This window comes from Ambystoma mexicanum, chromosome 6q, assembly GCF_040938575.1.
Source record: "Ambystoma mexicanum isolate Mex_15411 chromosome 6q, UKY_AmexF1_1, whole genome shotgun sequence".
Taxonomy (NCBI): Eukaryota; Metazoa; Chordata; class Amphibia; order Caudata; family Ambystomatidae; genus Ambystoma; species Ambystoma mexicanum.
Genome location: NC_090937.1, coordinates 1,283,434,241 through 1,283,460,251, shown reverse-complemented (window position 1 = coordinate 1,283,460,251; position 26,011 = coordinate 1,283,434,241). Strand labels below are relative to the sequence as shown.

Sequence of the window (26,011 nt, the reverse complement as noted above, 5' to 3'; positions counted from 1 at the left end):
GCAGTGTTGGTGCAGAGGTTGATGGACAGGACAACCCGGAAGCATCATCCTGTGTATTCTGGGTACCAGGAACTAAAAATACATATTCTTCATTTTGTTTCATCTTCACTTTTGTTTCATTTTTCATTTATGGCTTATGGAGCATATTACTATGCTGTGTTCCACCGAATTGGGGGGTGGATTATGAACAAGAAGTTTTGTTTTTTTAAGTTTAGTTTTTTCCTATACAGCTAAACGTTTGTGCTGTTTCTCCCATCTTAGTGTATCCGTGGGAGAGACTGCTTATTCCATGGAATGCATACATATGTGATGAGAATGTGATTCAAAGTTTATGGTGCTTATTTTGGAATATGGACTTTCCATTTCTTCATGGACATGCATATGTGGACACTTCAGTCGGGAGTGCACATTTTGTTATTACATGTGGACATTTAAATATGGACACTTAAATGGGGAATACACATTTTTGTTCTTATTACTGTATTGTTTTCAACTGTTTTTATGGTGGTCTATGGAATAGGAGGGTGGAGAATATTGAATTCTCCCAGAGAGTGTGTCCCATGCATTATAGTAACCGGGGTTATTGTTCCTCATGTAGTGATTTTCGCGAGCGATCCCTACATGAGCAAAAGGAACGAACCTAGGATACTATGGTATATGGCATTACATTCAATGGAGAAAAAGAAAGGCCGATAGAGACAGCAAATTATTTAGTGCAAGTGGAGACAGCAAATTAAAAGGTAATGCATTGGGCTCATGGGGGCATTGAACTAGACTTTCAATGGAATCGGCAAAATGGATGCAAAAACAGCAGATTTAAACGCACGTGTAAGAAAATGCTTCATGTTATAAGTAAATTGGCCACCTGTGTAGTTTTGCATTGAAAAACTAACCCAGATTAATCCATTAACAAGTCCCTATTAAATAAGATTGAACCCTGATTAGTGTTCCCTTTTAACAATGAAATGCAAGAGGGCTCAGATGGGAGATTGATCGTTTTTCAGGGAAAATTGAACGTGTGTGCAAAATGAATGGGCTGGCTTTCCATTCATAAGGGCATTGTGTGCTGCAGGAAGCTACATGGATACAGGTTTTACAGGAGCTGCGTGGCGAGAGGGAGATGTCAGATTTCTAGAAGAGAGATGGGGTAACAGAAAAAGTCAGAAAAGGGGTATGAACTAGCTTGAGTGACAGAGCTCAAGCATAAATGTAGGCGGCAGAAAGGGTGTAGGTTTGCAACACTCCTTTGCTGAAAACACACGCCAGAGAGGGGGCATTTCCTGATAAAGCGCAGAGGCTTCATAGTTTAGGGTGAGTATCTGTAAAGTGAGGAGAGTGCAGAGAAAGTTAGACAGAAATAGATCATTAGTTTCAAATGAATTATTTTTTTTTCCTTCTCACATCGTAATTGAGAACACTGTGGTTTAACGGAAAATAATGAAGTGGTTTGTGCTATCTATGTTTGTTTCTTTTCTCTTAGAAAGTACGCTTTGTAATCGCATCATGTTTAACGCTTGGGTAAGAAAAAAAAGTATGTTTTCACTGTGTACAAGAGGGCTCATGTAGTTTCTACAAAAGTGTTGATTGTGTAATATATGTATCGCAATCGTTATTTCAAAATGCTACATGCATAAAAGAAAATAATCGCACAAAACAGAAGCAGTGTAACAGTTTACCTCCTGCGGTAAAGTGAAAGTAAATGTTGGAGGACCAGATCTCAAGCTAGAAAATCTGTGATGCCTGTGGGCGTATGTGTCCAAGTGTGCATGCTGGCAGCTGAACAGAACCGTTAAAGACGGTAGGCTGATGTCATATAGATGTCATCAGCATAACTTGATATTATGTTCCTGCAAGTGTAAGGTCCAGTGATTTGTACTTTCAGTCAACCCTAAAACAGAATACAAATACACAAGGGGGAAACGTTTGTCTCATCATATAGGGCAGTACTATAAATATGCTCACCACTGTTATACCACCATACTAAATTACCATCAATTTACCATGAAACTAAAATACCGCCGAAGCTATGTAATAACCCTATGACAAAACCCTAACACTACTCTGTTCTTTGCTACTTCCCACCACATCACATCACCCATCTCTATTCTCACTTCAAAGTTGTCAAAAGAAGAACCAATCAAGTTGAATTCCTCGAAGGTACTAAATACTGTAACTGTTGAGGCTAAAGTAGGAAAATATACACTTTTTTCATGCCTTCAGATAAACAAATATGATCACTGAAAATGTTTTTGGTTTAACGTATGCAAGCTCACACCCAAATTGTTCTTTTATACCAACTCAATCCTGCATGTAAAAAATGTACATAAATACAGAGTAAATCTTTGCAGAAGCCTTTATCAGCAAAAAACGTGTTCATATGTCCAAAACACAAATGCTGTGGAAATAAAACACTATTTATTACTTGTATAAATACAATCCTGAAATGTGCTGCGGACGCTTGCAGATCCAAGAAATGAAAAGAAATGGGTTATAAAATGGTCCAGGCTCCGATTTTCTAAAAAAATATTCAATTCCAATTCATATCACTGATATAAGAGCATAACAAACCTTCGTATAAAAAAAATCAAAAATTGACATTCAAATATTATAAAAGTTTTTTCTTAACATATTGGCAACCTTTTTTATAGAGTAAGAAATGTTTGAAAAACAGTCTAAAAAACTTTGTAACTTTAAAAAAACATGTGAATCCAAGTTTCATACAGGTTTCTGGTCTTAAAGTAGAGAAATGCTACACAGTAGTTTCATGTTTCCACAGCCCAGTCTTAATATTACCAGTGCCGTCTGCACTGCTTGGAGATTCTTCTGGAACACTGTCTTTAACGGGTCCATTCTCAACCGCTAGATTAACACCATATGACTTTTCCTGGCCATCAATTTCCACAACTGTTGGCTCCCTTACAATGTCCTTTTTGTTGTTGTTTGCAGCAATCCCTTTATCCAGATTTCGACTGTACCTGGGATGTGCGCTGCTGGCATCGCTACTGTCCAGGGGGCCTTGATTGAACTGACGCTCTCTGTAAGCTAAATAAGCTCGACGACTTCTTGAATGTCCATCTGAGATACCTTGCCGTCCCTTCGGCAGGCCATTCTGTACGCTCCCATCAATACTTGTTGGGACATCATAAGCATATTCTCGAAGCACTGCAAGTCTGCTTGACCGATGCCCCTTGCTCCTGTTTTTATGATGTCGACTTGGGTGCCCATTCGCCCGAAATTGAACCTCCAATGGTGCAACATGCATATTAATGTCATTGTCAACTGAATGCTCGGTCAAACTAGTTTCAAGCTGTGGGGCTGTGTTCAGTGGTAAAGGTACGGCATTGCACTGAACTGCTGCAGCCTGCAAATTAGTTAGTTTACATCCTTGAGAGGAATTCTTTACACTTGATGCGCTTTTATTTGTACAAGAAGATTCTGCACTACTGTTCGGGCACTTGGGGGCATCTCCGTTGGAGACAGTGGCATTTGAAGCCTGAATATCAACTTGTACAGAATACGCACTCCTTCCAGGGCAGCAAGTTGCTATCCAAGCACGTCTTAAATCTTCCCTGTTCACGGCATGATGTACAATGAGGAATGCACTAAGTCCTAAGCATGTGGCTCCAAAGAAGCAACTGAAAATCACATCCATAGGATAATACAACGAGACAGCCAATGCTCCAAAAACCCAGAGAGAGACATACAAGAGTAATGTGAGGCTTGCCCCAAGAAGCTGCGCCTGGAACGTTTGCTCATTCTCCAGAGCTGATGTGGATACTACGGACAAAGACAAAGAATCTGGATTGGCTTCAGCGGGCTCACTAGCGGCTAGGTGTTGCTGCTCTTCGGTTGGCTCTTTCAATTCAAATTTACGTTCTGGGTGCCGCTTCAGCTGTATAAATATGCTGAGGAAATACATGAAGTTTATGAAAATAATAAAGCTGGCCGGCCCGTAAAAGGCTCCTAGGCTTGGCTCCCATGCCATCCAGCAACTGCAAGAGAACATTCAGTGGATTAGTAGAATATAAATAAAATGCACGCTTGTTTTAAAAACGTATCTAAAAATATTTAAGAAAAAATATTTTTGGAATCTAAATCAGTGCACAACTTAATTGAAATCACAAATGCATTTAAATATACAATAATATATTGAACAACAGCAAGATACATAAAACCTTTCATAAAAAAATGTGACACCCAAACACGTTCCTAAATTCTCTGCTTACTCTTGACCAAAAGTCCCAGCATGGTTTCCACTGTGGCCCTTGCATAAACGATCTATTGTCTAGTGGTGCTTGTCCCAATTATTTATTAATTGGACATTGTAGGCATTATGGCTGTAGATATGTTGCCCCATGCTTACGCAACCTTTAGCTCTCCAGATGTGCTGGACTAAAATATCCATCGGCTTAGGCTATCTGTCTTTCGAGTCGCAATCCAAAACATCTATGTTTTCAAATTCTATTACCACCTAAATAAAATGCACTCTGTAAGAACAGAAAAACTGCTGAGGGAGATGGTGTGGTTTTGATCCTCATCAATGGCATCACTTGTGGGCGATTCTATATAAAACTTGTTTGAAAATTTATTTCACCAGCCCACTTTTGGTTGATTGTGCCGTTCTTCGGACAGGTCAGACCCCACTGATTTAGCAAAATGTCTGTTAATTATATGTTTTGGTATTTGCATCATGGGCAATTTCAAACTCTGGCTAGATTATCCCTCCAACAAGCTGGCCCCAGTATACATCTAGATTGCAGTTTACTCTCAACTAATCAGGCTACCCCTCTTAAAAAGGTGTCTTAGCTTAAATTATTAAAGTTATAATTTCTGACATACTTTTCTCATGGTCAGACAACTCCCCGATTGTTTTCCATATGGCTGATGAATAGCCTCAAATGTTCTACCTTAACAGCAAATGGCCTCCCTGCTTCAAATTAGAGACCTAAATAACATCTCCCCAGAGTCTTTTACTCTCACTTTCCCCCAAAACGTGGATTCTCACAAACTTAAGTACTTCACATGGTTGAAACAGATGTGTGCCTAGGCCGGTATACTGTTGTCCTTTGAAAAAAAATATGCACACTCAAACTAACCAAAAAGAAAACTAAAACGCTCCAGCTGAAGGAGATCTTCGCTGAACCAACAGGGTAGCAAGTTGGTTATACTCCCACAAGATTAGGTCCACTATAGAGGCTATAATAAAGTATTTGAACAAAACAAGACAGCCCACAAACAAAACAGGTTTGCTGATCCTGCAACCACATCCAAACAAATGTTCTGTATGCTCAAATAACTGAATGCTGAAGCCTCGCCTGCACAGGGTCCCAATGCTGGACAACTTGTTGACATACTTCAAAACAAACATTGCAGTCCCTATGCCAGACTATCGCAGAAATTGCTTCCCCGGCCCCATCCACATGCTCAGGTTTTCATCTTTAAAAATAAGACCACCCTCAAGGACATTAGAGAAGTGCTCCAAGAGCTACTGTCCGAGGCCTCTCCAGTACCCTGGACTTGCTTGGCCCACCCGTGGCGTTTGATGCTGTAGATCACACCGCCATCCTCCTAAGCACCGAGAAGAGCTACATTGGTGTAAATGGCATGGTACAGAAATGGTTGCCATCTTTTCTTTGCAAGTACCACTATCAAGCGAAATTGAGACCTTTCCAATCTTGGAAGTCTAACATTAAACACGTATTGCCCCAGGGATCAGTCTTGCATACTATTAAACACATGTATACTTGTAACCACTCCCCACCTGAGAATTGGGGGGAGAGGGGGAATCTGCTTATTCCCGGTTTGTTTGCCTGGTTGCTTGTAGAATCCTAGCTGACAAATTGCCCACCCTTTGTCGCCATTAGCTCCCTGCTGCCTTGCAATCTGCATCCTGCGCTGCAAACCTCCCTCTAAGCTTGTAAGCTTGTAAAGCACTCTCGATTGCTTACCGAAGCTGGGTTCACACTCAAATACCCTAATAATAATAGCACTGGACCCCAAAAACTTGGCATTGGAACTCAAATGTATGCATATAACACACTGAAAGCTTGGGAGTAGGGGCCTGTCATCAGCTTGTTGGAGACTGCCTCCTTCATATCCACATTTTTGAGGGTTTGGTTAAATCTTTCCACTAAACTATCTATTTGGGAACGGAAAATGGAAGCATGTAGGAAGTCCATAGGAGATTCTTCAGGCCCAAAAGGCTTTGACATGAAGGTGGTTCATTGTCTGTCAACATTCTTTAGGACACCCCACCCATAGTAGTACAAGACTAGATGTTTTAAAATGTGTTCAGTAGTTTTATTTCTTATAACAAAGGGTTTGGGATATCTGGTGGCATAATCTACCACCATCAGGACGAGCTAATTCCTGTCCATAGAAGGGCTTAAGGGGTCCTACGATATCCAACCCTATCTTGGAGAAAGAGGCCAACAATACGAAGAGTGTGCGAGGGGGTTTGGCCCATATCTCTGTGAGAGGTCTTGACAGACTGGAAAGGTTCCACAGTCATTTTTGATGTTTGTATATTTCTGCACAAAGGGAAATTATACATGATCCTGTATCTCAGCTTTTACCTCATGTCCGTGGTAAAGTGTAAATAGGCAAAGTCCACAACCAACTGTCTAAAAGGTGGTGGACCAGAAGCTATAAAAACATATGTTCATTAACAATATGGCTATTTTTTGACCATACATTATCACACAATATGGCCCTGACTTCTTCAATGTATCACACCTGCCCCCAAGCCTAGGAACAACTCTTGATCTGCCCATAATCTGCCCTTAGGCTTCTCTTGGGATACGGGACACAACCTCAAAGGCACTAAAGCTCCATCTCTGCGAGGGACATCCACATCTTCGAGGCTGAATAGGACAGCAGCTTTGCAAGAATTGCAGCTGGAGTGAATAAGGCGGGCCTTCGTAGATCCCCACTTCAAACACCATCCGTCATGAAGCCAATGGATTCAACTCATGGATTTAGCTAAAAAAAAAAAAAGGTTCATTTGGCACAATATAAAATGTAGGACCACTAAAAAGGAGGACAAAATGGCAAAGCAAGGTGCTCTCAAAACTGTCTTCCAAAAATGCATCTCCGGTCCTTGCTCTAGTTTGTCTCACATTCTTTGCTGCAAACTTTCTCTGATGAGATCTCCTGGTGACTTGGTGAGCTCTCGCACTAAGCCACGAGTTGAATAGCATTGCTCATGTTTTGGAGGTGTTCCTGTTAACTATAGGGTCCCCTGAAGTGAGGTAGGCCATGTGGGTCTGGCACACCTCTCAGTCTCATACAATCACCCAGCCAAGTCGTACCTTTTCACTAAGTCGATATTCATACGTTCTTATGAGTTTGTTTGCTGCACCAAGCAGTTAGTCCTCGAGCAACTTTGCTCCAACCGCCTCAATGCTCAACCACATGCTCCCTTCCGCCAAGGTTTCCCCATAACAGAGTCTTGTACAGTCTGCTTCTCTGGCTGTCACTTTTACTATACATCCAAGGGGATCAACATCATCGTTCTCTTACCTTGTTCTTCCCTTTCTCCAACTAAATGACTCTTCCACAAACTACCCATCTTTCTTCCTAGGAGCCTTTTACAATGCATGAGTGCGTTTGGAGGGAGGGCATGCCATTGGGTGACCAGCCCGCAGTTCGAGAGAAATTGATGTGCGGCTGGGTGCCGTGTTCACTCACTGCCTTCAGAGGGATAAAAGCAGAGTCCCCTCAACCAGTCACCCAGTCAACTGGTCAACTGGTAAAACTTTGTGCCTGCATTTCTAGAAGGCCGGCTGCTAGAGGAAGGACTGAAACTCTGCAGCAGTGTCCTTTGACACTCTGAAGAATCAGATAGTAAAGCTCTGCCTCGCCAGAATGACCTGAGGAAACCCACTGTCTCATGCCTTCCCTCCGATTGTGCCAACCCACACCAATGCTGTTACAGTGACCAGGGGATACTTCCCATACCAGCACAAAGCAGATAATGGGGTCCTGCCACAAGTCGATCACACAAAGGCACCTAGGGTTAGGCAGGGGGCATTTTCATATATAACAAGAGAACTATCTGCTTACAAGAGGTAGTGAAGTGTCTCTCACAATTTCATAGCCATGGATGACAGTTGAAATGGCTGTACAGATATTGTATAGCCAGATTCCTCTTTGATGAATTAAAGTGCAGGTCTTAGTTTTGTGTCCAGAATAGTCCAGATGGCCGTTTAGAACATTTTTAAGGCCCCAGTTTGTGATATTGTGATGTCCTCGAAGTCCAAGGATTAAAGGAGGTTGTAGTGAAAGTGTCCTTTAGGGAGGACACAATCACACAGGTAAGCAAATAGAAGTATAAGGAGGACAGAGACAACAGGCATCCTCACCCTGGGGGAAGACAGCCGACTCCTAGTACTGACTGAAACACACAACACGCAGAACAGAATAGCCAGGGAACATTGCAACAGGTCATTCAGCAGCCAGGCACCCAAGGTTAGATTAACCACACACAGGCAAGGAAGTCCGGACATAACAGTTGCCCCTCACTGAAATTCATAAATTCTGATCAGGTCTGCATGCGCAAATTGGCTAGTTGGAACCCTAAACAATTGTCACGTTGGACCACAAGCCCAGATATCTACAATGGGATTTTGAGAACTTTTGGGAGAATAAAAAATATTAGAAAACAGCTAGTAAGCCATCAAATGATACACCATCTGACCAGAATGCAAGCTCCTTGCGCAATTTGGCAATAATCCATCCAGCAGTCTTTCATAGGTGAGGGCAAAAATTGCCAATGGAGGTTTGAATGGGAAATGCTCGTTTTTTTGGATCCCAAATCTACTTAGTGTCTCACTACCCCCCTCTACCCCTAACTCATTGGGATGGAACTTCATTAAACGCACAGTCTGGTCATTTTTTCTGCAGAGAATGGTTTAGGCAGATATTTAGAATGGCGCTAGTTTTACACATCTGAAAAAGTGTTCTTCCTACATAGTTGCGGTCAGAGAGTCTAATATAAACAAATAGTCACTGAAAATAATGTTAGCGGTAGGGACGTTATTGTGACAATGCAAAAATTATAAGTTACTTACTAGAGTGACTAACATACTCCTAGTCCATTGTCCCCTTTCCTCCATACTGTATGGGTTGGCCCTTGCTAGGGACGGGAGACAACCTTTTTCACCAGAAAAATTTTCTTCCCCTTTAAATGTAGAGACACTCTGGGGCACGGTCCCGGGAACATGCGCTGCCCTGAATCTGCACACCGGCGCCACTCCTCAGTTCTCTTGGACGCGTCGATAATATTACCATTGCCTAATGACACCAGTTTTATTGAGGGGGAGGATGGTGGGACATATGGAGGAAAGGGGGCTATGGACTAGGAGTACATTAGTCACTTTGGTGAGTAACTTATAATTACTCTTACGTCCCGTCCCCTTTCCTCTATACTGTATGGGCGAATTAAACTGAATGTAGCCCCAGGGTGGAGAGGTGACCCTCCTAAGAAAACAAGTTCCTTAATATTGCCTGACCAAATGGCACGTCCGACCTGGAGCTAGCATCCAAACAGTGGTGTTTGCAGAAGGCCGAAGGCGTACCCCATGTAGCCGCTTTGCCGATGACCTGCCACGGAACTAACCTCTGGAAAGCCACAGCTGTAGCCTTGGCACCGATAGCATGGGCATGCATATTTGCCGGGAGTGGTTTGTGATGCCCCTCATAAACTTCCTTTATTGCCTTAACCACCCATCTTGCTATGGAGGCCTTGGAAACTTGATAGCCTAGCCTTGCCCCACCAAAGGTGACAAAGAGCAACTCTGATTTGTGGAAGCTCTTGTTTCTGTCCAGATAGAATTTTAGAGCACGCCTGAAATCTAGACAGTGCAGAACCCTCCGGGCATCATCCTTGGGGTCAGCGAAGAAATTAGGGAGCACTATCTCCTCATTGAGGCGAAACAAGGAGACCACTTAAGGTAAGAATGCAGGATGAGTTCTACGCACCACCTTGCCTTATGAAAGGTAGTATGAGGATCTGAAGCCACCAGTGCCTACACTTTACTGACCCTGCATGCAGACGTAGGGCTGTTTTAATGGGGACTAGCCTGATGTCCATGGACGCCATGGGCTCAAATGGTTTATGCGCCAAGGCGCGCAACACTACATTGAGGTTTCACATTGGGTGTGTGTTAGGGAGAATTCTCAGAAATGTGCCAATTCCTCTCTACCTTCGAGACCCCCAGCAACTTTGCTGGATTTTGAGAACTTGAATTTTTTTTAACTAGGAGAGAGTGAGACCCTTTTTCCCCACTCATGTATTTTAATGTGATTTTGAACTCTTGTTTCTTTTGGTTATGAAGTGTGACAAACTCCATAGGCATCAACTTTTACACCTTCAGTGCAGTGGCACAGGGAAGTCTTTCAGATTTCTCAAAGGTTTAAATACCTTCTCTTGGCTAAACTACTGTTTCCAAGAGTAGTAAAGTGAAATTGACTTTACTTACATTTGTAACTTTCTAGATCACGCAAACACTACCTTACAATAGGGTGCTGGAGGGATTACTTAGTAAGTCCTTTGTCTAAACTTCTCATGTAACAATTTTATACTACCCTTGACTCAATGAATGGCTGGTGGCAGTGGTTTACTTTTAACTACCGTGGTGTGCAATTACCGCCAGCTGCGTTCGCAGCTGCAGTAAAGCAACCAAGGCTTGTGGAAAAGTCCTTCATGAGATTTACTCTGCGTGCCAAACCAGGTATGGTCCCATTGTTCATTTTGCCTTTGGCAGGATTCACAAGTGAAGCCCGCCTCTGGCTCCAGGGTGTCAGGCCAGGCTGGAAGTGATGGAGGTACCCGAAACTCCCTGTGCTTAGTCTCCTAGGAGACAGGAATGCACTCTTAGGTGATTGGCCGGCTGGCTGTCCGGCAAGGACAGCCACCCTGCTGGATGACTGACAGCTAGGCTGGAATTAATGGGAGAAACCTGCATAAAAGGCGAGGCTTTTTGGCTTGGAAGGCAGTCGACCACTGGACGAAGGAATCCGAAGAAGAACTTTAAGAGGACGCCTGCTGCAACTCCTGGACTGTTGGTTTGCCCGGTGAAGCCCTGCTGCTGTGCTGAAACTCCAATTCGTATTGGCAGAGAAGCCCCTGCAACAACTACTTCTCCCTTTGAGTTGGTGGGACCAATCAACTCCAAAGTAAGCCATCAGGACATCCTCTCGGTTCTGGTTGAAATTCCACTGCAGTCGCTGCTGGAACCGAATAGCCAAGGATAGGAACACCAGATTGTGTGTGTTGCTTTTAAACTGGCCAAAAGCTCCATGAAGATCCTCTGGACTCCCAGGAAGCAGCACTGACCGAGCCTGAGCCCCTCAACAGAGTGCGGGACCCCAGATGCAAGAAAAGCCCAGTTTGAAAGCCAGGAACCGCATTGTTGCTATTTGCGGTAGACGCGAGGAGCTGAAACACCGAAGTGCAACTTGTTTGAAGACGAAGATTACCGGTTGCGAGCGGTGACTGTCCCATTGCAGTGCAGGAGTCCCCAGAAGCCCTCCCTTTTGTCCCCATGACTGAGGCCAAGGAACACCAGGAGCTGCAGAGCTGCACAGGAACTGAAGTCATCTGCTGCAATTTTCTTCAACCTAAAGGTACTGTTAAGTCTGAGAGAACTTACCACTTTTTGTGCCACCTTGCTGATCCTCATTGGAGACTTGTCTCGGTTGCCTCTGTAGAGTTGCTGACCGCTTCTTTACCTCACAAGCCTAACAGCTTGTGGCCCTACTTTGAATTTCTTATTATTATACAAAGACTTCTAAAACATTGTGCAAGACTTTTACTTACCTGCAAGAAGTGCTTTAGTTCACCTTGACTTTTGCTAACTTAACATTGGCTGGCCTGGCTCCCTGAATGACTCTCCTCTCCTCTGCTTAGGCGTTGTGTCTTCCTTCCAGGAATAGGTTAACTAACTTTGCATTGGGGGTTACCAAAAGTACTTACCAGCTTCAAAGTATTTGTATGATCTCTTGTGTTGTTCTACATAACCTTTTTCCTTTGACATATTCCTAAATCTTATTTAAATACAACAGTGATACATTAATGTCCCCAGCACCCTAACTTTGAAGTCACCAGACTGTGTAGGTAGTGTCTGTAGGCCATCCCAAACGTGTACTTGCCGATTTAAAATTCTTAGGAGTGTTTATTTAAGTGTATTTGAGTGTTACTGTTATATTGCCCCTTCTGAAGGCTTATTCTAACTGACTGTTAAATAAATTAATAATTGTTTAATCAAGAAACCTTGTGTGTAAGAGTTTATTTGAATACTTGTCACTGTGAATCTCCCCCTACAGCTCACATTGACCCCTCTTGTGGATAAGCCTGGCTGCTCAACACGCTACCAACCTGTGTAGTACAGATGTATACCAAAGGTTGGGTTCCTATTGCCAGAAGGTCAGGGTTCTTGTAGTGCTCCTCAGGGGTACTGCATACAATCTTGCCTGACAGTACGCATTCTTCAGATCCAGGCAGAACATCCAGTCTCCCATGCACAATGTCTCTTCAATAAGCGCCGAGTCATCATCTTGACCTTTTGAAGGAGGGACAGGTTCAAGGTGGAAAGGTCCAACACAACTCTCAGGCCAGCCTGGTGGTTGTGTATGGCGAAAATCTGTGAATAAAAGCCCATACCCCGCTGGGAGGCTGGGACGCCACTGCCTGACTCTCTACAAGAGATCGAATTTCTGCCAACAGAGTTACTGTCCCAATCTGTGGGAGCGGAGGTGAGGAGAGAGGGGAGGGATGAATCGGTAGGCGGTAGCCCATGGACACTACTTAGAGGATCCAGGGGTCCGCGAACCTCGTGCGCCAGCATGGAGCGTGAAGGGCAAGCCTGCCCCCCACCAGAGCCACGTGGACCCGAATGAGGGCCTCATGCTTTTTTTCCCTCTGAGGCAGGGGCTGAGGAGGGGCACTCCGTCTTGTGCTGTTTGGGGGCGGTGCTGACTTGGAGACCGATCCGTTTGCCTGGATCTTTGTTCCTGGTAGCCTCGGAACTCGCCGAAGACCCGACCCTTGTCGGAACGCTGGTGCACCTGGCTGTAGGACTTGGGCGTGGACTTCGTGAGGCTAGATAAGGATTTTGCAGTCTGGGAACTGCGTTTCTTCTCATCAAGTTCCTCATAGGTGGTGGAATGAAAAAAGTCACCACCCTCGAATGTAAGGTCCCATATGCGTCCAGGTCGAACTTGGTAGTCCGTAGCCAGGCTGATCTTCTCATGTCCATAGCGAAGCAGATGGCATGGCCAGAGGTGTCTATGTGGGCCACAGTGGTCTCCATTATGTCCTGTGTCAATTTCTGCTTCCGCCAGCCCTGCCTTGAAGCGCACCTGACTCTGTACCAAAAGTTCCGGAAGGAAGTCAGCCATTTCCCACCAAAGCCTTTGGGTGACAGCAGCTACCATAGCGTCTGCATTGGATTGACGAAGGTTTAGTGAGGCGTTGGAATAGACCATTCCATATGCTTCCAAGATCTTCTCTGCCTTACCCAGAAGTGCTAAGGCTGAGGAGCAGAGGAGGATTGCGGCTTGGAGTAGAGTGAGGCTGCAGCGATCACGAGGAGTGTGGCTGAGAGTGTGCCGACAGCAAGAGTGGATCCCCCTCCCATTTGCCTGTTCCTGGCGTCGAGGCGCCTGTTGACAGACTGCGCCGAATGAGGTTTAAGCCATCCTTTTTTGGCCAGAGCCACAACGTCCTTCTGCATTGGAATCCCTGTTGTAGCTGCAGGGCGTAGAGTAAGGACCTCTGCCAGAACCCCCGCCACTGGTTGTTCAGCCTCAGGTTGTAGCAGCCCCAGGTATTCAGCCAGACCTGCGAGCTGTTCATGAAATGCCTTGGCAGAGGACAGCGTGTTGGCGTCCTCCTCATCGGTGGCGACCAAAGAGTCCTGTTGGTCCGGTACAGCTGAAGATGTACTGGGCGCAGAGGGCTGAGGTGTACTGACCGGTGTGCTGGCCGGAGGCAGATCTGGAACCGCCGGGATTGCAGGGGGCGGTATCGTGGGAACAGGCATGGGCAGCAGGAGCGGCCGTGGGTGCTAGCAGCAGAACTGGAGGCAGGACTGGAGGGAGCATGTCGCTGATCACACCCTTGAGGATGACGCCCATCTGTAGGGACCGCATAAGCGTGAGGAACTTTCCCAAAAACCTGTCCTCACGGACCGGTGGGGTGCCTGGTGGTACAGGTTTAGGGCCCCGAGGTTGCTGAGGCCTGGCATGCTTTGCTTCACTGTTTGCGGCGTATATCTGCCCTGAGATGCTGAAGGATACGCAGTAGGCCACATGCCTGTTGAAGACCAGTTCCCACCTTGAAACTTGTTCGCCTACCTGTTGCCCGAAGGGAGATGGTGTCGAACAAGTGGCTATTTTGTCTGGCGCAGCAGTCATTTTGTCAGGCTGGATGCCACGTGCCCGTGTCATGGCGCTTACCGCGCAGGGCCCGGCATCTTCCTGGACTCTTTGCTGTGGAGGATGAGGCCTACCCTGCACCTCAGGTTGGGCCTAGTAGGCGTTGTGCCCTTGGCAGTGTCGCTGGTCGTGCTGCATACAGGCGCCCCCTCAGACATGTGTTCGGTAGAAGGGCGTAGCCCCTCGTGTGAAGACCCGGTAATAGAACCTTGCGGTCCCTCAGAAACGTCACCGGTAGAATATCGTGACCCCTCGCCTTGATGGCCGGTAGCTGAAGCAGCCTCGGTACCTGTGCTGGTGCTAGGACTGGACTGGTCCCTCCAGCTAGAACATTTTCTGGGGAAGGAGGCACCCTTGAAGGGTGCTGATGAAAATAGTGGCCCTACCTTGGGCCTTGACTTGTGTCAAGCCCTTCAAGTCCTCTGGAGGCGACCTTCCGAAGAGCTATCTCCACCGAGCTAACCTGTTCTTCAGAGCGTGCGGTGTAAGCGCATCACACGCAGAGTAAGCCTCCCACCGGTGATCGGGGCCAAGGCAGCGCAGGCAAAGAGTGGGAGTCGGATGTAGGGAAAAGCCCTTTGCAGGCTGGACACCTGCTGAAGCTCGATGACGTTGACATGAGCCGGGGAGGAGCGTGGCGCCAGAGGTATCTGAATAAAAACATCGACAAAGATACTTCTCCGGGGAAGAGAGAGGGGAATTACTAGGCCAAAGCCTAACCCATGAGCGCTGGTGAAAGCGGTCCGTTCCAGAAGACACGGAAAAGAGGACAGAGGCGTGGCGCCGGTGGGCGGAGTCAGGGAAGAGCATGCTCCTGGGGGTACACCACTGCACACCTCTAGATTTAAAGGGGAAGAAGATTTTTTTCTGGTGAAAAAGGTTCCGTCTCCCATACCTAGCGAGGGACGAAAAAACAGTATGGACGAAAGGGGACGGGACATAAGAGTACTTAAAATACACTGAAATGAGCCAGCTATTGTTGCCTAACCAACTGTAACTCAACGCTGCCATACACGGCTCTTGACCTCACATGATTGGCATCAATGATTTAACAGATTACATAGGACTTCACCACGGACAAAAATAGTAATATTCTCAATGCATACCAGTCAAAGGGCTTACCCTGAAAGCTTGTCAAAGAGTCTAGACGTTACCATGAGCACTGCATGGTGCGTCGGGCAATGGTTGATTGGCTCTAGTAACAATTGTTGGCAAATTGAAGTCATTTTTAAGCTTTGCATTGCAACCATAACATTCATTCAACTTTTAATTTCAGATGCTTTTATAACATAAGGTTGACAACAACTTTACTATTTTATATGAGTTTCTTTATGATGCAACCTGGTCACTATACAAGGACATGGCCTTTGGACCCCTTTTTGTTCATTAAATCTTTTTAATACAAGCTAGGTTTTGTATTTCTTTATCTGCTGCCATCTATTTTTGGAGTTGAAGCTCAGATGATTTTCATTAGAAAAGCAACCCAACCATTCTAAATGTCTATGTATTTAAATGTTTACTTATACTGTCTGAGTACTGTATCTTGTAGCCTAGACCAAATCCAATATATTCGGCTTTACATTTGTAAACCACTTTTTCTATTTTTCACCTCATACAAAATCAAATATTTTATTGAAGATACAATTGCAAGATTATTCTTTATCGGACATCTCTGATCTTCTTGAAAAGTGCCGACAGGTTATTTTTCCACTGAATCAGGATTGTTCGGCTATAGCACATTATCCTTTACACAGTGCTTTATACTCTTTCGAAATTTAGGTACAACCTCTGCCTATTCCATTACGCTTAAACGGCTTCTCGTTGCCCAAACATGCTAAAATAAAAAACCATTAGCTTTGTGAATACCAAACATTACTGTAAGAGCTTCAGAAACTTCAGAGCACCTTGGAGAGACTTCTCCAGTAATAGTGTTTTTCGGCAGACATGTTACTTTCATGCAACATACTTCAACTAAGTACAATCATGAATTCATTTAAAATACAAGTGAAACACATGCAGTACTCACTATGGTGCAGTGGGCCTACTTCCATAATTCTTAATATTGGCGGCTGCAGTAATACCGCAGACTATAATTGGAATGCCACCACCAATCAAATAAAATCTAGATGGGGGAAGAAAAAATTGAATGTTAAATATGCCAGCAACCTATTAGATGAAATCAAAAATCAGGAATCCATCCCAGAAATAACTTCCATTTCAGCATATGTTTATTTGGCTAGAAAAGAACAGGTAATCTTGGTCTTAATCCCCCTCCACTCTCAATGGCCATTACAAATTAAATATTCAGATGGGCTGGGGGCGTGTGAAGAGAGGTTGGTCAACTGCACAGGTAAGAAACAATTGTAGCACGCACACTCGTCCACAGGCCTACACACAGGTTTTCCCCACCACTCATGTCCTGCCTGTTGTGTTTTACTTAAGTGCGAGGCAGATTCAAAAATGTTTAACAATGGCAAGTAGGCAGGTCCCACTGAAAGATTGGCCATCTTGCTGCAGCAATGAGAAGGTGGTTAGCTGCTGGAAGATTGGCCATCTTGCAGCAGCAATGAGAAGACGGTTAGCTGTGCATGGGGCTGCACGCTAGGGCTGGTCTCAAAACTACAGTTCTAGTGGATGACACACAAGTGATGGTGCCAGCTGACATTGAACAGATTATGACAATGTAAATTGTTGGAAAATAGGATGCACAGCAAGTCTAGCTGATGGGTGAAGTGTGCCAAGTCACTAGAGGGAAATCCTTTCAATTTTCCCAATGGCATGTTATGTAGGATTTGTATAGCGCACTACTGCTATAAATGTATACGACCTTGTAGTACTGAAGATCTTCTCGTGCATTTCAACACAAAAAATAACTTGGTCAGTCATGGTGACCATCTAAGGGTAGCTAAGAGGCAAAAAGGGGTGGCAGTGAGTTGGAGGTAGACCCAGTAAGGGGACATGTGGGAATGGTGAGTGCAAAGAGGGTTTCTCAGAGCCTAAACTGGTATGGGATTCTTAGAAGCCAACAACTGGGTTAACCAGACAAAATGGTAGAGTGGCAGAGCAGTAAGGCTTAGACCCTGGAAGAGGCAGGTTTGATGCAGAACCCAATTAACATTTCACAAACGCTCGTAAGTAACAGAGGCCCATACAAGTATGTATAAAAATAACGTATTTATCACAGGTTGCACAAAGCTAAAAAGGCATATGCACTGCAACAATTACTAAAGCAGGGAAAAGATGTTCCATCACAAATTAGTTTTTTTTTTTTTACTTTATAAGGCGCCCACTAATACTCAAGAAGTGCACACCTATCCTATCCAATGCACAACTACTAGACGGGTAAGTAGCTTTAGTTGCCATGTTTAGGTAGGGCATGTCAAACACACACCTATGGCCCAACTGGCTTGACCACAAAACACAATAGGCTCTAAGTAACTCAAAAGATAGCTCAAAGTTAGTCTTCAGTTTAGTGCGAAATTCGGGTTATAAATAAGTAGAAAGTCAGGGAATGCGTCTCCCTCCTTTAGTTTTCACCATTATTTTTACAGCCTAGCACAAACCACCTTCAGTGGGCGGTTGCCGGGAAACATTATGCCCCATTTATTTTTCTTGAAGTGACCTTTCAGTTAGTTTTATGACATGAACTGAACAGATTGGTTGCAATGAGCAGTTTTTCATCCTTTTCCCGGTGGACATTCATGCTCCTTTATTTGTTGCCACAATAATGGGCCTCATTACGAGTCAGTGGTGGTGACCCTGCCGGTGCTTCTGGTGGGTTGCTGCCGGACTTGCAACACTTAACCAGCGCCTGACTTCCCAGTGCAACCGGGACAACACAAGTCTTGGCGGATCTGGAAGTCAGGCACCGGCAAATGTTAATCCCCAGGACTCCATGGGAGAGGGGAGATGGAAGCACCGGCACCAGTGCCAACGGTGTCAGTGCTTCTGTGAAAACCCTGCAGGTGGATGCCGTCGCGCCCACCAGGTATGACTTGCCGGGAGAGACTGCCCTCGCTCGCAGGATTGTAATGTGGCGGTCCAGAAATGGGTGCTGATACGGTGCATCCGGCACCCATATTCCGGACCTCCACACTCGTAATGACGCCCAATGGGCCTCAGTACGAGCATGGCAGTAGCCGTGAGTATATGGCAGGCACAGCTACCGCCATGCTCGCTACCAGTCCCGCCACCCGCCATTGGGCAATAAGAAGCCCATTACGAGTTGAATGGGGCAGTAACTGCCCATTAGCGGGTGGCAGTAATGCCGGGCTCCCGATCCCCATTGTGCCCTATTCGGAAGAATGGGGATGGGGAGCATGGTTGCACCGGCACCGTTCATAACGGTGTTGGTGCAATCACGAGTTCTGCTCGCGGGTGCCGCACAGCCCGCCAGGTAAGACCAGCGAGCAGAACTTGTAATGCAGCGGTACGGTATGAACGGTGCCGGTGTCTTACCGGCAGCGTTCATACTGTCACCGCCAGGGTCCTAATGAGGCCCAATGTCTTCGAGTGCATCAAGTACTCAAAGTGGCTGTTCCATATGGCACAAGACCTTTTCTTTGTGCAATGTTCTTTGTTGGCCATTTATCTTCCATCTCAGGTCAGTAATTGCCAAATAAGGTCTGCACTTTTACAGCCATTCAGCTCAGAACTGCTGGTCGATGCTTTGTTTTAATGAACTGATTGAAATTGGAGTTTGAGATGGTCTGGTCCCAAGCCACATTTCGGCCAAGATATGGCCTGTTGCACAGCAGATTTGGAGGTGGCATGGCATCCCTGACTGTGAACAGCCTCCACATTTGTGAATGTTGCAGGTCCATCCATAGGTGGGCTAGGGCACCCCAGAGCAAATTCTAGATAAACAAAGGACCTGAAGCAATTTGAGACAGTTTATCACAAGATGATCCAAGTACTGAAATTCAAAGGACTGGCCAAAGACCCACCGGAGGAATGCTGCTATGCCAGCTTTTACCAAGCCATTCAAGGTGCTTTAGATATGTGCCTTCAAATCAACTGGGAAGACCTGAACCAGGTACCTTCCACTTCTGGACTGTATCATAAGAGCTCTGCTGGTACCTAACCAACATGCTGCTGCCACAACTCACCACGCAGAAGGGCTTTCAGGAACCCAAAGCCTGACCGCGCTGCTCTGATGCCCTGGCAGCCCTGTGCTGGGTAGCTGTTGGGCAAAGGTTGTATGCAGTACCCTTTGGGACCACTACATGCAACTAGGACTACAGGTGTAAGCAAAACCAACCTTTGGTATAAGTTTGTACTGCACAGTTTTGGTGGTAGCGTTGCTGAGCAGCCAGGCTTATCTCAAGAGGGAATGTGAGCTGTAAGGGTGTTACACAGAGGTCTATAAATATAAGTATTAAAATAGACTTTTATACTCAAGGTTTCTTGGTAAATTTATTTCACAGTCAGTTATAAAACAGTCACTAGAAGGAGGCAATCTATATCACACAGAAATATACTTTAGTAATTCACAATATCAGGTTCCGAGGCATTTAAACTACTTTGAAGGAGGAGCAAAATGGCATTCAGAGCATTTGAAGTAGAAGCAAAAAGGCATAAGTTAATAAAACTTATATTACAGTTATTCTAAAACAGTGCAAATAGTTTGAGTTCACCAGCGGAGTTGATTCAATGCAATAGGTTGGGCTAAAGTCTTGCGTAGGATAAAGCAGTTCTGGAAGTTAAACGGAAAAGTCTTTGCCAAAGTTTGCCGAAGTAGTTTGTAAAAGAAAGATTCATGCTGGGTCACAAGCTGACTAGGCCTGCAAGTTGCCAAAGTTTCAAGCACTTTTGCAGTGAGAGGTAAGTTCTCCTAGTCGGGTTTTCAGAGTACCTCGCAATGAAGAAAAAGATGCAGCTGAAGACGTCTGTTCCTGGCAGTTCGCTGCAGATCTCGCTGTTCCTGGGCCTCAGTCGTGGGGATAAGAGGGAGGACGTTGGGGGGACTCCTGAACTGCACTGGAACTGGTCAAAAAGCTGGCAAAAGCAAATCTTCAATTCCGGTAGCTGTTAAGCACACAAACTGGTGTCCTTCTCCCTGGCTATTCGGTTTCCTGCAGCACTCGGAGGAAAATACAACCAGCTCTGAGAATGGTGTCCAGGTAGCTTACGAGCGGATTGGTCCCACCAACTCAAAAAGGGAGAAGTGGTCCTTGAAGGGCTTCTCTGTCGAGATAAACTTGGCGATTCGGCCCTGCAGCAGGGCTCCACCGGGCAAACTGTTCAGTAGTTGCAGCAGCTGTCCTCTTCCAGCTCGTCTTCGGTTCTTTCGTTCCAGTGGTCGACTCTCCTTCCAAGCCAAGAGATTCGCTTTTTATCCAGTTTCCTCCCATTCATTCCAACCCAGCTGCCACTCACCCAACAGGGTGGCTGTCCTTACCGGACAGTCAGCCAGAGAATCTCACCAGAGTGCATTTGGGTCTCCTAGGAGACTAAGGTCAGCACGTTTCGGGCACCTCCCTCACTTCCTGCCCACCCCAGACACTCAGGCGCCAGAGGCGGTCTTCAGTCCTGAAGCCTGCCAAAGGCGTAGGAACAAAGGGACCAAACCTGGTTTGGCGTGCAGAGAAACTCTATAAGGACCTTTCCAAAAAGAAATGGTGAAAAAAGAACAGGGACCGGTTTAAACAAAGGGGGCTCAGACGCCATCTTGAAAAACATGGCTCCCGCGATTTAACGCTACCGGTGTTCGCGGTCGGGAAAAATCATGGTAGTTCATTGTAAAACCACTGCCACCAGCCATTTCGATGGGAAAGGGTAGCATTTGACTGCTCCATGAGTTTCTACACATAGGGGATACTAAGTAACCCCTCTAGCACTCTATTTTAAGATAGGGTGTGCGGGGTCTAGGAATTTGAAAAGACTAGTAAAGTCAATTTCACTTAACTTTTTCTGGGAAACAGTTTACCCCAAAGAAGGTACTTAAACCTTGGGACAGCCTAAAAGGCTTCCGTGTCACTGCACTGAGGGTGCTGTGTGACACACATGAAAAGATGCCGCCTATGGAGTGGTCTAAAACTCCACAATCAAAGAACACAAGAGTAACACACACATCAAAATACATGCGAGAGTGGGGAAAAAAAGGCTCACACTCTCCAGGTAAAAATATCAAGTCCTCAAAAATCCAGCAAAGTTGCTGGGGGTCTCGAAGGTGAAGGGAATTGGCACATTTATGAGAATTCTCCCTAAAACTAGCTCCTAGGGTGTCCTTACATGCTGCTGAAAACAAATTCCTGCCGTCTTCAGTCTATTCTGGGGCCTCTGCCTCAGCTTGACCAAACTGTTGCTGGTAGGCTCCAAGTCCCTGGTTAGGGAGATTTATCATTGTTATGCTGCATCTCCTCTCCTAGTGAGACCTCCCCCAGCACTTTTTTCTGGACTTCTGGACCCTTTTCTTTCTATCCTGAATGAGTGGAGCCTTTTTCCACTCATTCATTATTTGCTCTGACTTTTAGAACTCTGTTCTCTATGTTTTACCTTTACTATGGAGTCTAATTTCCTCCATATTCTTTTAAGGCATCTGTGTTTACCTTTTGCAGCACACAGCTCCTTATGGGCAGTGTTGCTGGGAACCCTTTGGGTTCTCCTTTGATATTCCTTCTTTATCCTCGAGTAACTAAAGTTTTAAGAGGGATACTTTGTATCCCTCCTAAAACTTTACAATGAGAGATTGGCCCATACTACCTTATGTGGAGTGCTACCTCAGATCTAATTTTGAGGCTCCTTTCTTTTTTCACCATTTCTAGCGTGGTTGTTCTTGGTTAGCCCTTTCTACCATTCTGGGAGGGGGAGGTCTGTGTGTACATTTTGCCTTTGCTGGGAAACCTTGGGTGTCCCCACCTAGGCTCCATTGTGTCTGGGCAGGCAGGAGGAGGAGTTTTTCACTCCCCTGTCCCACCCGCCCCTTTCCGTAAACTGTTGAGATTGCTGAGGCATGTGTGCTGAAACTGAATAAAAAGGTGAAGTTCTTGAGGTGAAAGGCAAGTCGACCACTGGCAACTGAAGTAACCGAAGAGGACGACCAGAACCAACTGCAGACCCTTTGCAACAACGTGAAGCTCCGACGAGGGAGACTCATTCCCTGTGAGTGGTGGGACCAACCAGCACTGAGACGAACTACAATCAGATCCATCTTCCGAGGTTCCTGTGATTTTCCAGAGCTGCAGACCACGAATACCAGGAGACCTCTGACCCAATCATAGTGCATCACCTTGCCAAGGCCAGACCCGTCCAAGTCTTTGCTGAGCTTCAGGTGAACCTTCCAAGACACAATCAGACTCATCCAAGTCCCCTCACCAGAGTGCAGGACTCAAGGAAGAGAAGATTGACCAGGCAAATCGCTTCCTTTGTTGGTGCTGCCGAAAAGACGCCAAAACCGCAGACTGACCAGAGAAGCTGATGAAATCTGTGCCAGGGGCCTCTCCTCGAGACTGCTGCTGAGAGATCCCATCCATTGTCATGCCTTTCGTCAATCAATCAGATCAAGGAAACTGAGGTCGGGTCCAGCGCTGCCACATCGAGGAGACTCCAACCACAAACATTTATTCTAACCTAAGGTACTGTGGGGAGAAAAGGTATTGCTTACCTTGATCTGTGAAGTCTCTCCAGGGCGTTGCAGTGCACGTAGAGTTGTCCAGGGTGCCCCCCCCCGCTTACCTCCGACCCAAGCTGCTACTTGTGTCCCTTTTGTGAGTCCTTTAACAGGGTCTCCAACCTTGTGTTAATCTTCCAGTATTCTTTAACCAGAGACTAGAAAGTATCCAAAGGGTTTTTGTTGTTCTGCTGCTTTACAAGACTTTGAGACCACTCTGAACAGCCTTTTAGCTAGGGTAGCGAATTGGACTTTAAAAGCTGCCGTGTGCACAGAAACGTTCTCTGAACCTTAAGCTCTGCTAGTATTTGACTAACCAACTGTTTTCCTTCCTAAAAGGCTTTATCTTATGTGGTTTTGCCAACTAAATGCAATTACTGTATTTCTTCTGTCTTACGCAAGGGCACCGTAGTACTGATAATACGGTAGAACTGTCATTAGTGTTAAAAGCTGCCACAATTGTAACCTCAAGCAACTACAAACTAAGCAGTGCCATCTGAAAAGTATATCTTTGTGTTTTGGTTACATGTGCTAAGTAGTTTAACAACCTCTATTGTGTAAATATAATACATATATATTCATATACATTTATTGTGTTTCTTTGAATTGCCTTACTAAATAGGTTCAGCATACTTATCAACAGCTCACATTTTCCTCTTATAAGGCTGACTGCTCTGCCACTCTAACAAGGTTCCATGAGTCACACAGACTGATGGCAAGAGTTGGGGTATCTAAAAACCATTGGGATAGTTTTATAAAGTCTTACCTCAAGAGGAAAACTCCAACAGCCTCAGCCTGTGAACATCATACAGCGAAGACAACAGTGATCCTAGTGGCCTCCACCAACTCCCCATCCTGCGGTGTTGCAAGTTGCGGTCTAGGAGTCAAAATACCTTAAATCTCTTGAAGCGCCTCAGTCCCCATTGGCTTGCATTGGGCATAAAGCTCTTAAGTTAAAAGTAGCGACTTTTTGGGGTCAAAGCTAGAAACGCCTGCGTCAGGAGTCCTCCATTTGGTTGTGTGAGAAACTTTAAGGTGTCTCCCTAGCTAGTCCCCGGGGAGCTGTCATCCAGGTGGCCAGGTCACGGCCATCCCTATTGGATCCAGTTCCTGGATCCAGTTCCTGGGGTGGACCAGTGAGGGAGGATCTCCTGGATGGAGGGTCCTCATGGAGTGGGACACAGACTGGTAAAACGCAGTATCCCCCCCCTTCCTTTAACATCTTTTCCCCATCCATTTCGTAAGACACTCCAAACCAGTGACCCACCCCACCCTTTTTTCCAACACGAACACTTTCACACAACACAAAGGACAAGGGACTAACACCAGAGCCGTTTAACTGATATGTTCCAAAACAAGGGTGAGGCAATTGATCAAAATCACACGCACCCGACAGCCCTTTCCCTTCCCCACAGAGATAAAAGGTGGAGCCAGAGAGCACAGTACGAGCAAGGCGAGCACGATAAGACAGCACAGCTAACCAGGTGCAATAGTTCAAGCGAAGGAGAAAGGCAGCAGGAAGCGAGAGGGTGGCGAGGAGAGAAGTGACCTTGCCCTTTCATCCCAGACCCCCAGAACCTTCGTGGAAGAGAGCATGAGACCGCAAACAATAGCACAACTGTCTTGTGGATGTCAAAGCTACACGGGGCAAGTCTACGCCGATAAGCAGGAATGAGGGAAGCTCACGCGACCGTGGTAACAGCCTTAACTCCAATAAAGAAGAAAAGCCAAGCGGTTCATCAAAGCCGGTGAGTTGAGGGGAGAATCAATAAGAACCGGGCTCTGTTGAATGAGAAGCGCAAAGTGGCAAGTTTAATGAACTGTAAAAGAGGGGGAGACCAGCTGCAGACGGAAAACTAGCACCATGTGGTTGTTAATTCAAGAGACTCTGGTCGATCCCCATATGAGCGAAACTACTGAGTACCAGGAGTCAGTAGGAGAGTCGCAGAAAGAGGTCAAAGTGGTCATACAGGAGGTCTAGTAAAATCCTGGTACAATCGAAAGACTTATCTACGCAAGTAGGAAAGCAAGGGGAGTGAATCCTGCATTGAGAGAAAGCAAAAGGAAGCGATTTTCAAGAGGGGCAAAGTCTAAAGTCCCAAGAAACAGTGCGTGTGGAACTGTTTAAGAAGACAAATATGATTTGTGGAATACAATAGAGAAAGGGTCAGTGCCCAGAAGAGGGGGAACCAGGGGTGAACCCATCACCCAGCTAACATTGGAAACAAACTTTTCATTTGTTAAAAGGAACTTTCGTTTTGTTATTTGAACATGTCAGCTCCTCGAAGGAAAGAGACTTTCGAGTGAAACGAGACTTGACCATCGACGGCCCTGACAGCTGGGAGCTGAAGAATTCTCCCTAACACAGGGTTTCCCTTGGGGCTCCCTTTTAACTTTCTCAGGCTAACATTGCGAGAACTAGAGTTCCCAAGGGTAGAAAGGATCATTGGATCCCTTTGGATCCCTTTTACATTTTGTTACGTGAAACCAGCACACCCCACCTTATGGGGAGTGCTGGAGAAGAAGAAAGGGGATACATTGTAACAGCAACATTTCTGTTACAGGGACAAGCTTACCTTTAATGGCTGGTGGTAGTGAAACTTTTTACTAATTCAGTGCACCTGTACCACAGGCTATTTCCACAGCCCGGTGTTAGAGAGAATTCTCAGAAATTTGCTAATTCCTCTCTACCTTAGAGACCCCAGCAACTTTGCTGGATTTTGAGGACTTTGATTTTTTAACCTGGAGAGAGTGAGAACCTTTTTCCCACTCATGTATTTTTAATGTGATTTGAACTCTGTGGTTCTTTATTAAGTATGGAGTGTGAAAAACTCCATAGGCATAATCTTACATTGTGTCACACAGCACCTTCAGTGCAGTGGCACAGGGAAGTCTTTCAGATTTCACAAAGGTTTAAAAACCTTCTCTTGGATGAACTACTGTTTACAAGAGCAGTGAAGT

The 26,011-nt window shown here is 45.5% G+C and overlaps 1 protein-coding gene across 1 annotated transcript in view; it reads right to left on the bottom strand.

Moving 5' to 3' along the window:
- Positions 1-2,335: 2,335 nt before the first annotated feature.
- Positions 2,336-26,011, bottom strand: part of ADGRA3 (adhesion G protein-coupled receptor A3) — a 451,503-nt gene continuing 427,827 nt past the window's right edge. Inside the window, exons 18-19 of the mRNA XM_069631885.1 lie at positions 16,466-16,561; positions 2,336-3,992 (exon numbers count right to left, since the gene is read on the bottom strand). Of these exons, the coding sequence (XP_069487986.1) occupies positions 2,750-3,992; positions 16,466-16,561 (1,339 nt within the window). The 3' untranslated portion in view covers positions 2,336-2,749. The remainder of the gene's footprint in view (positions 3,993-16,465; positions 16,562-26,011) is intronic.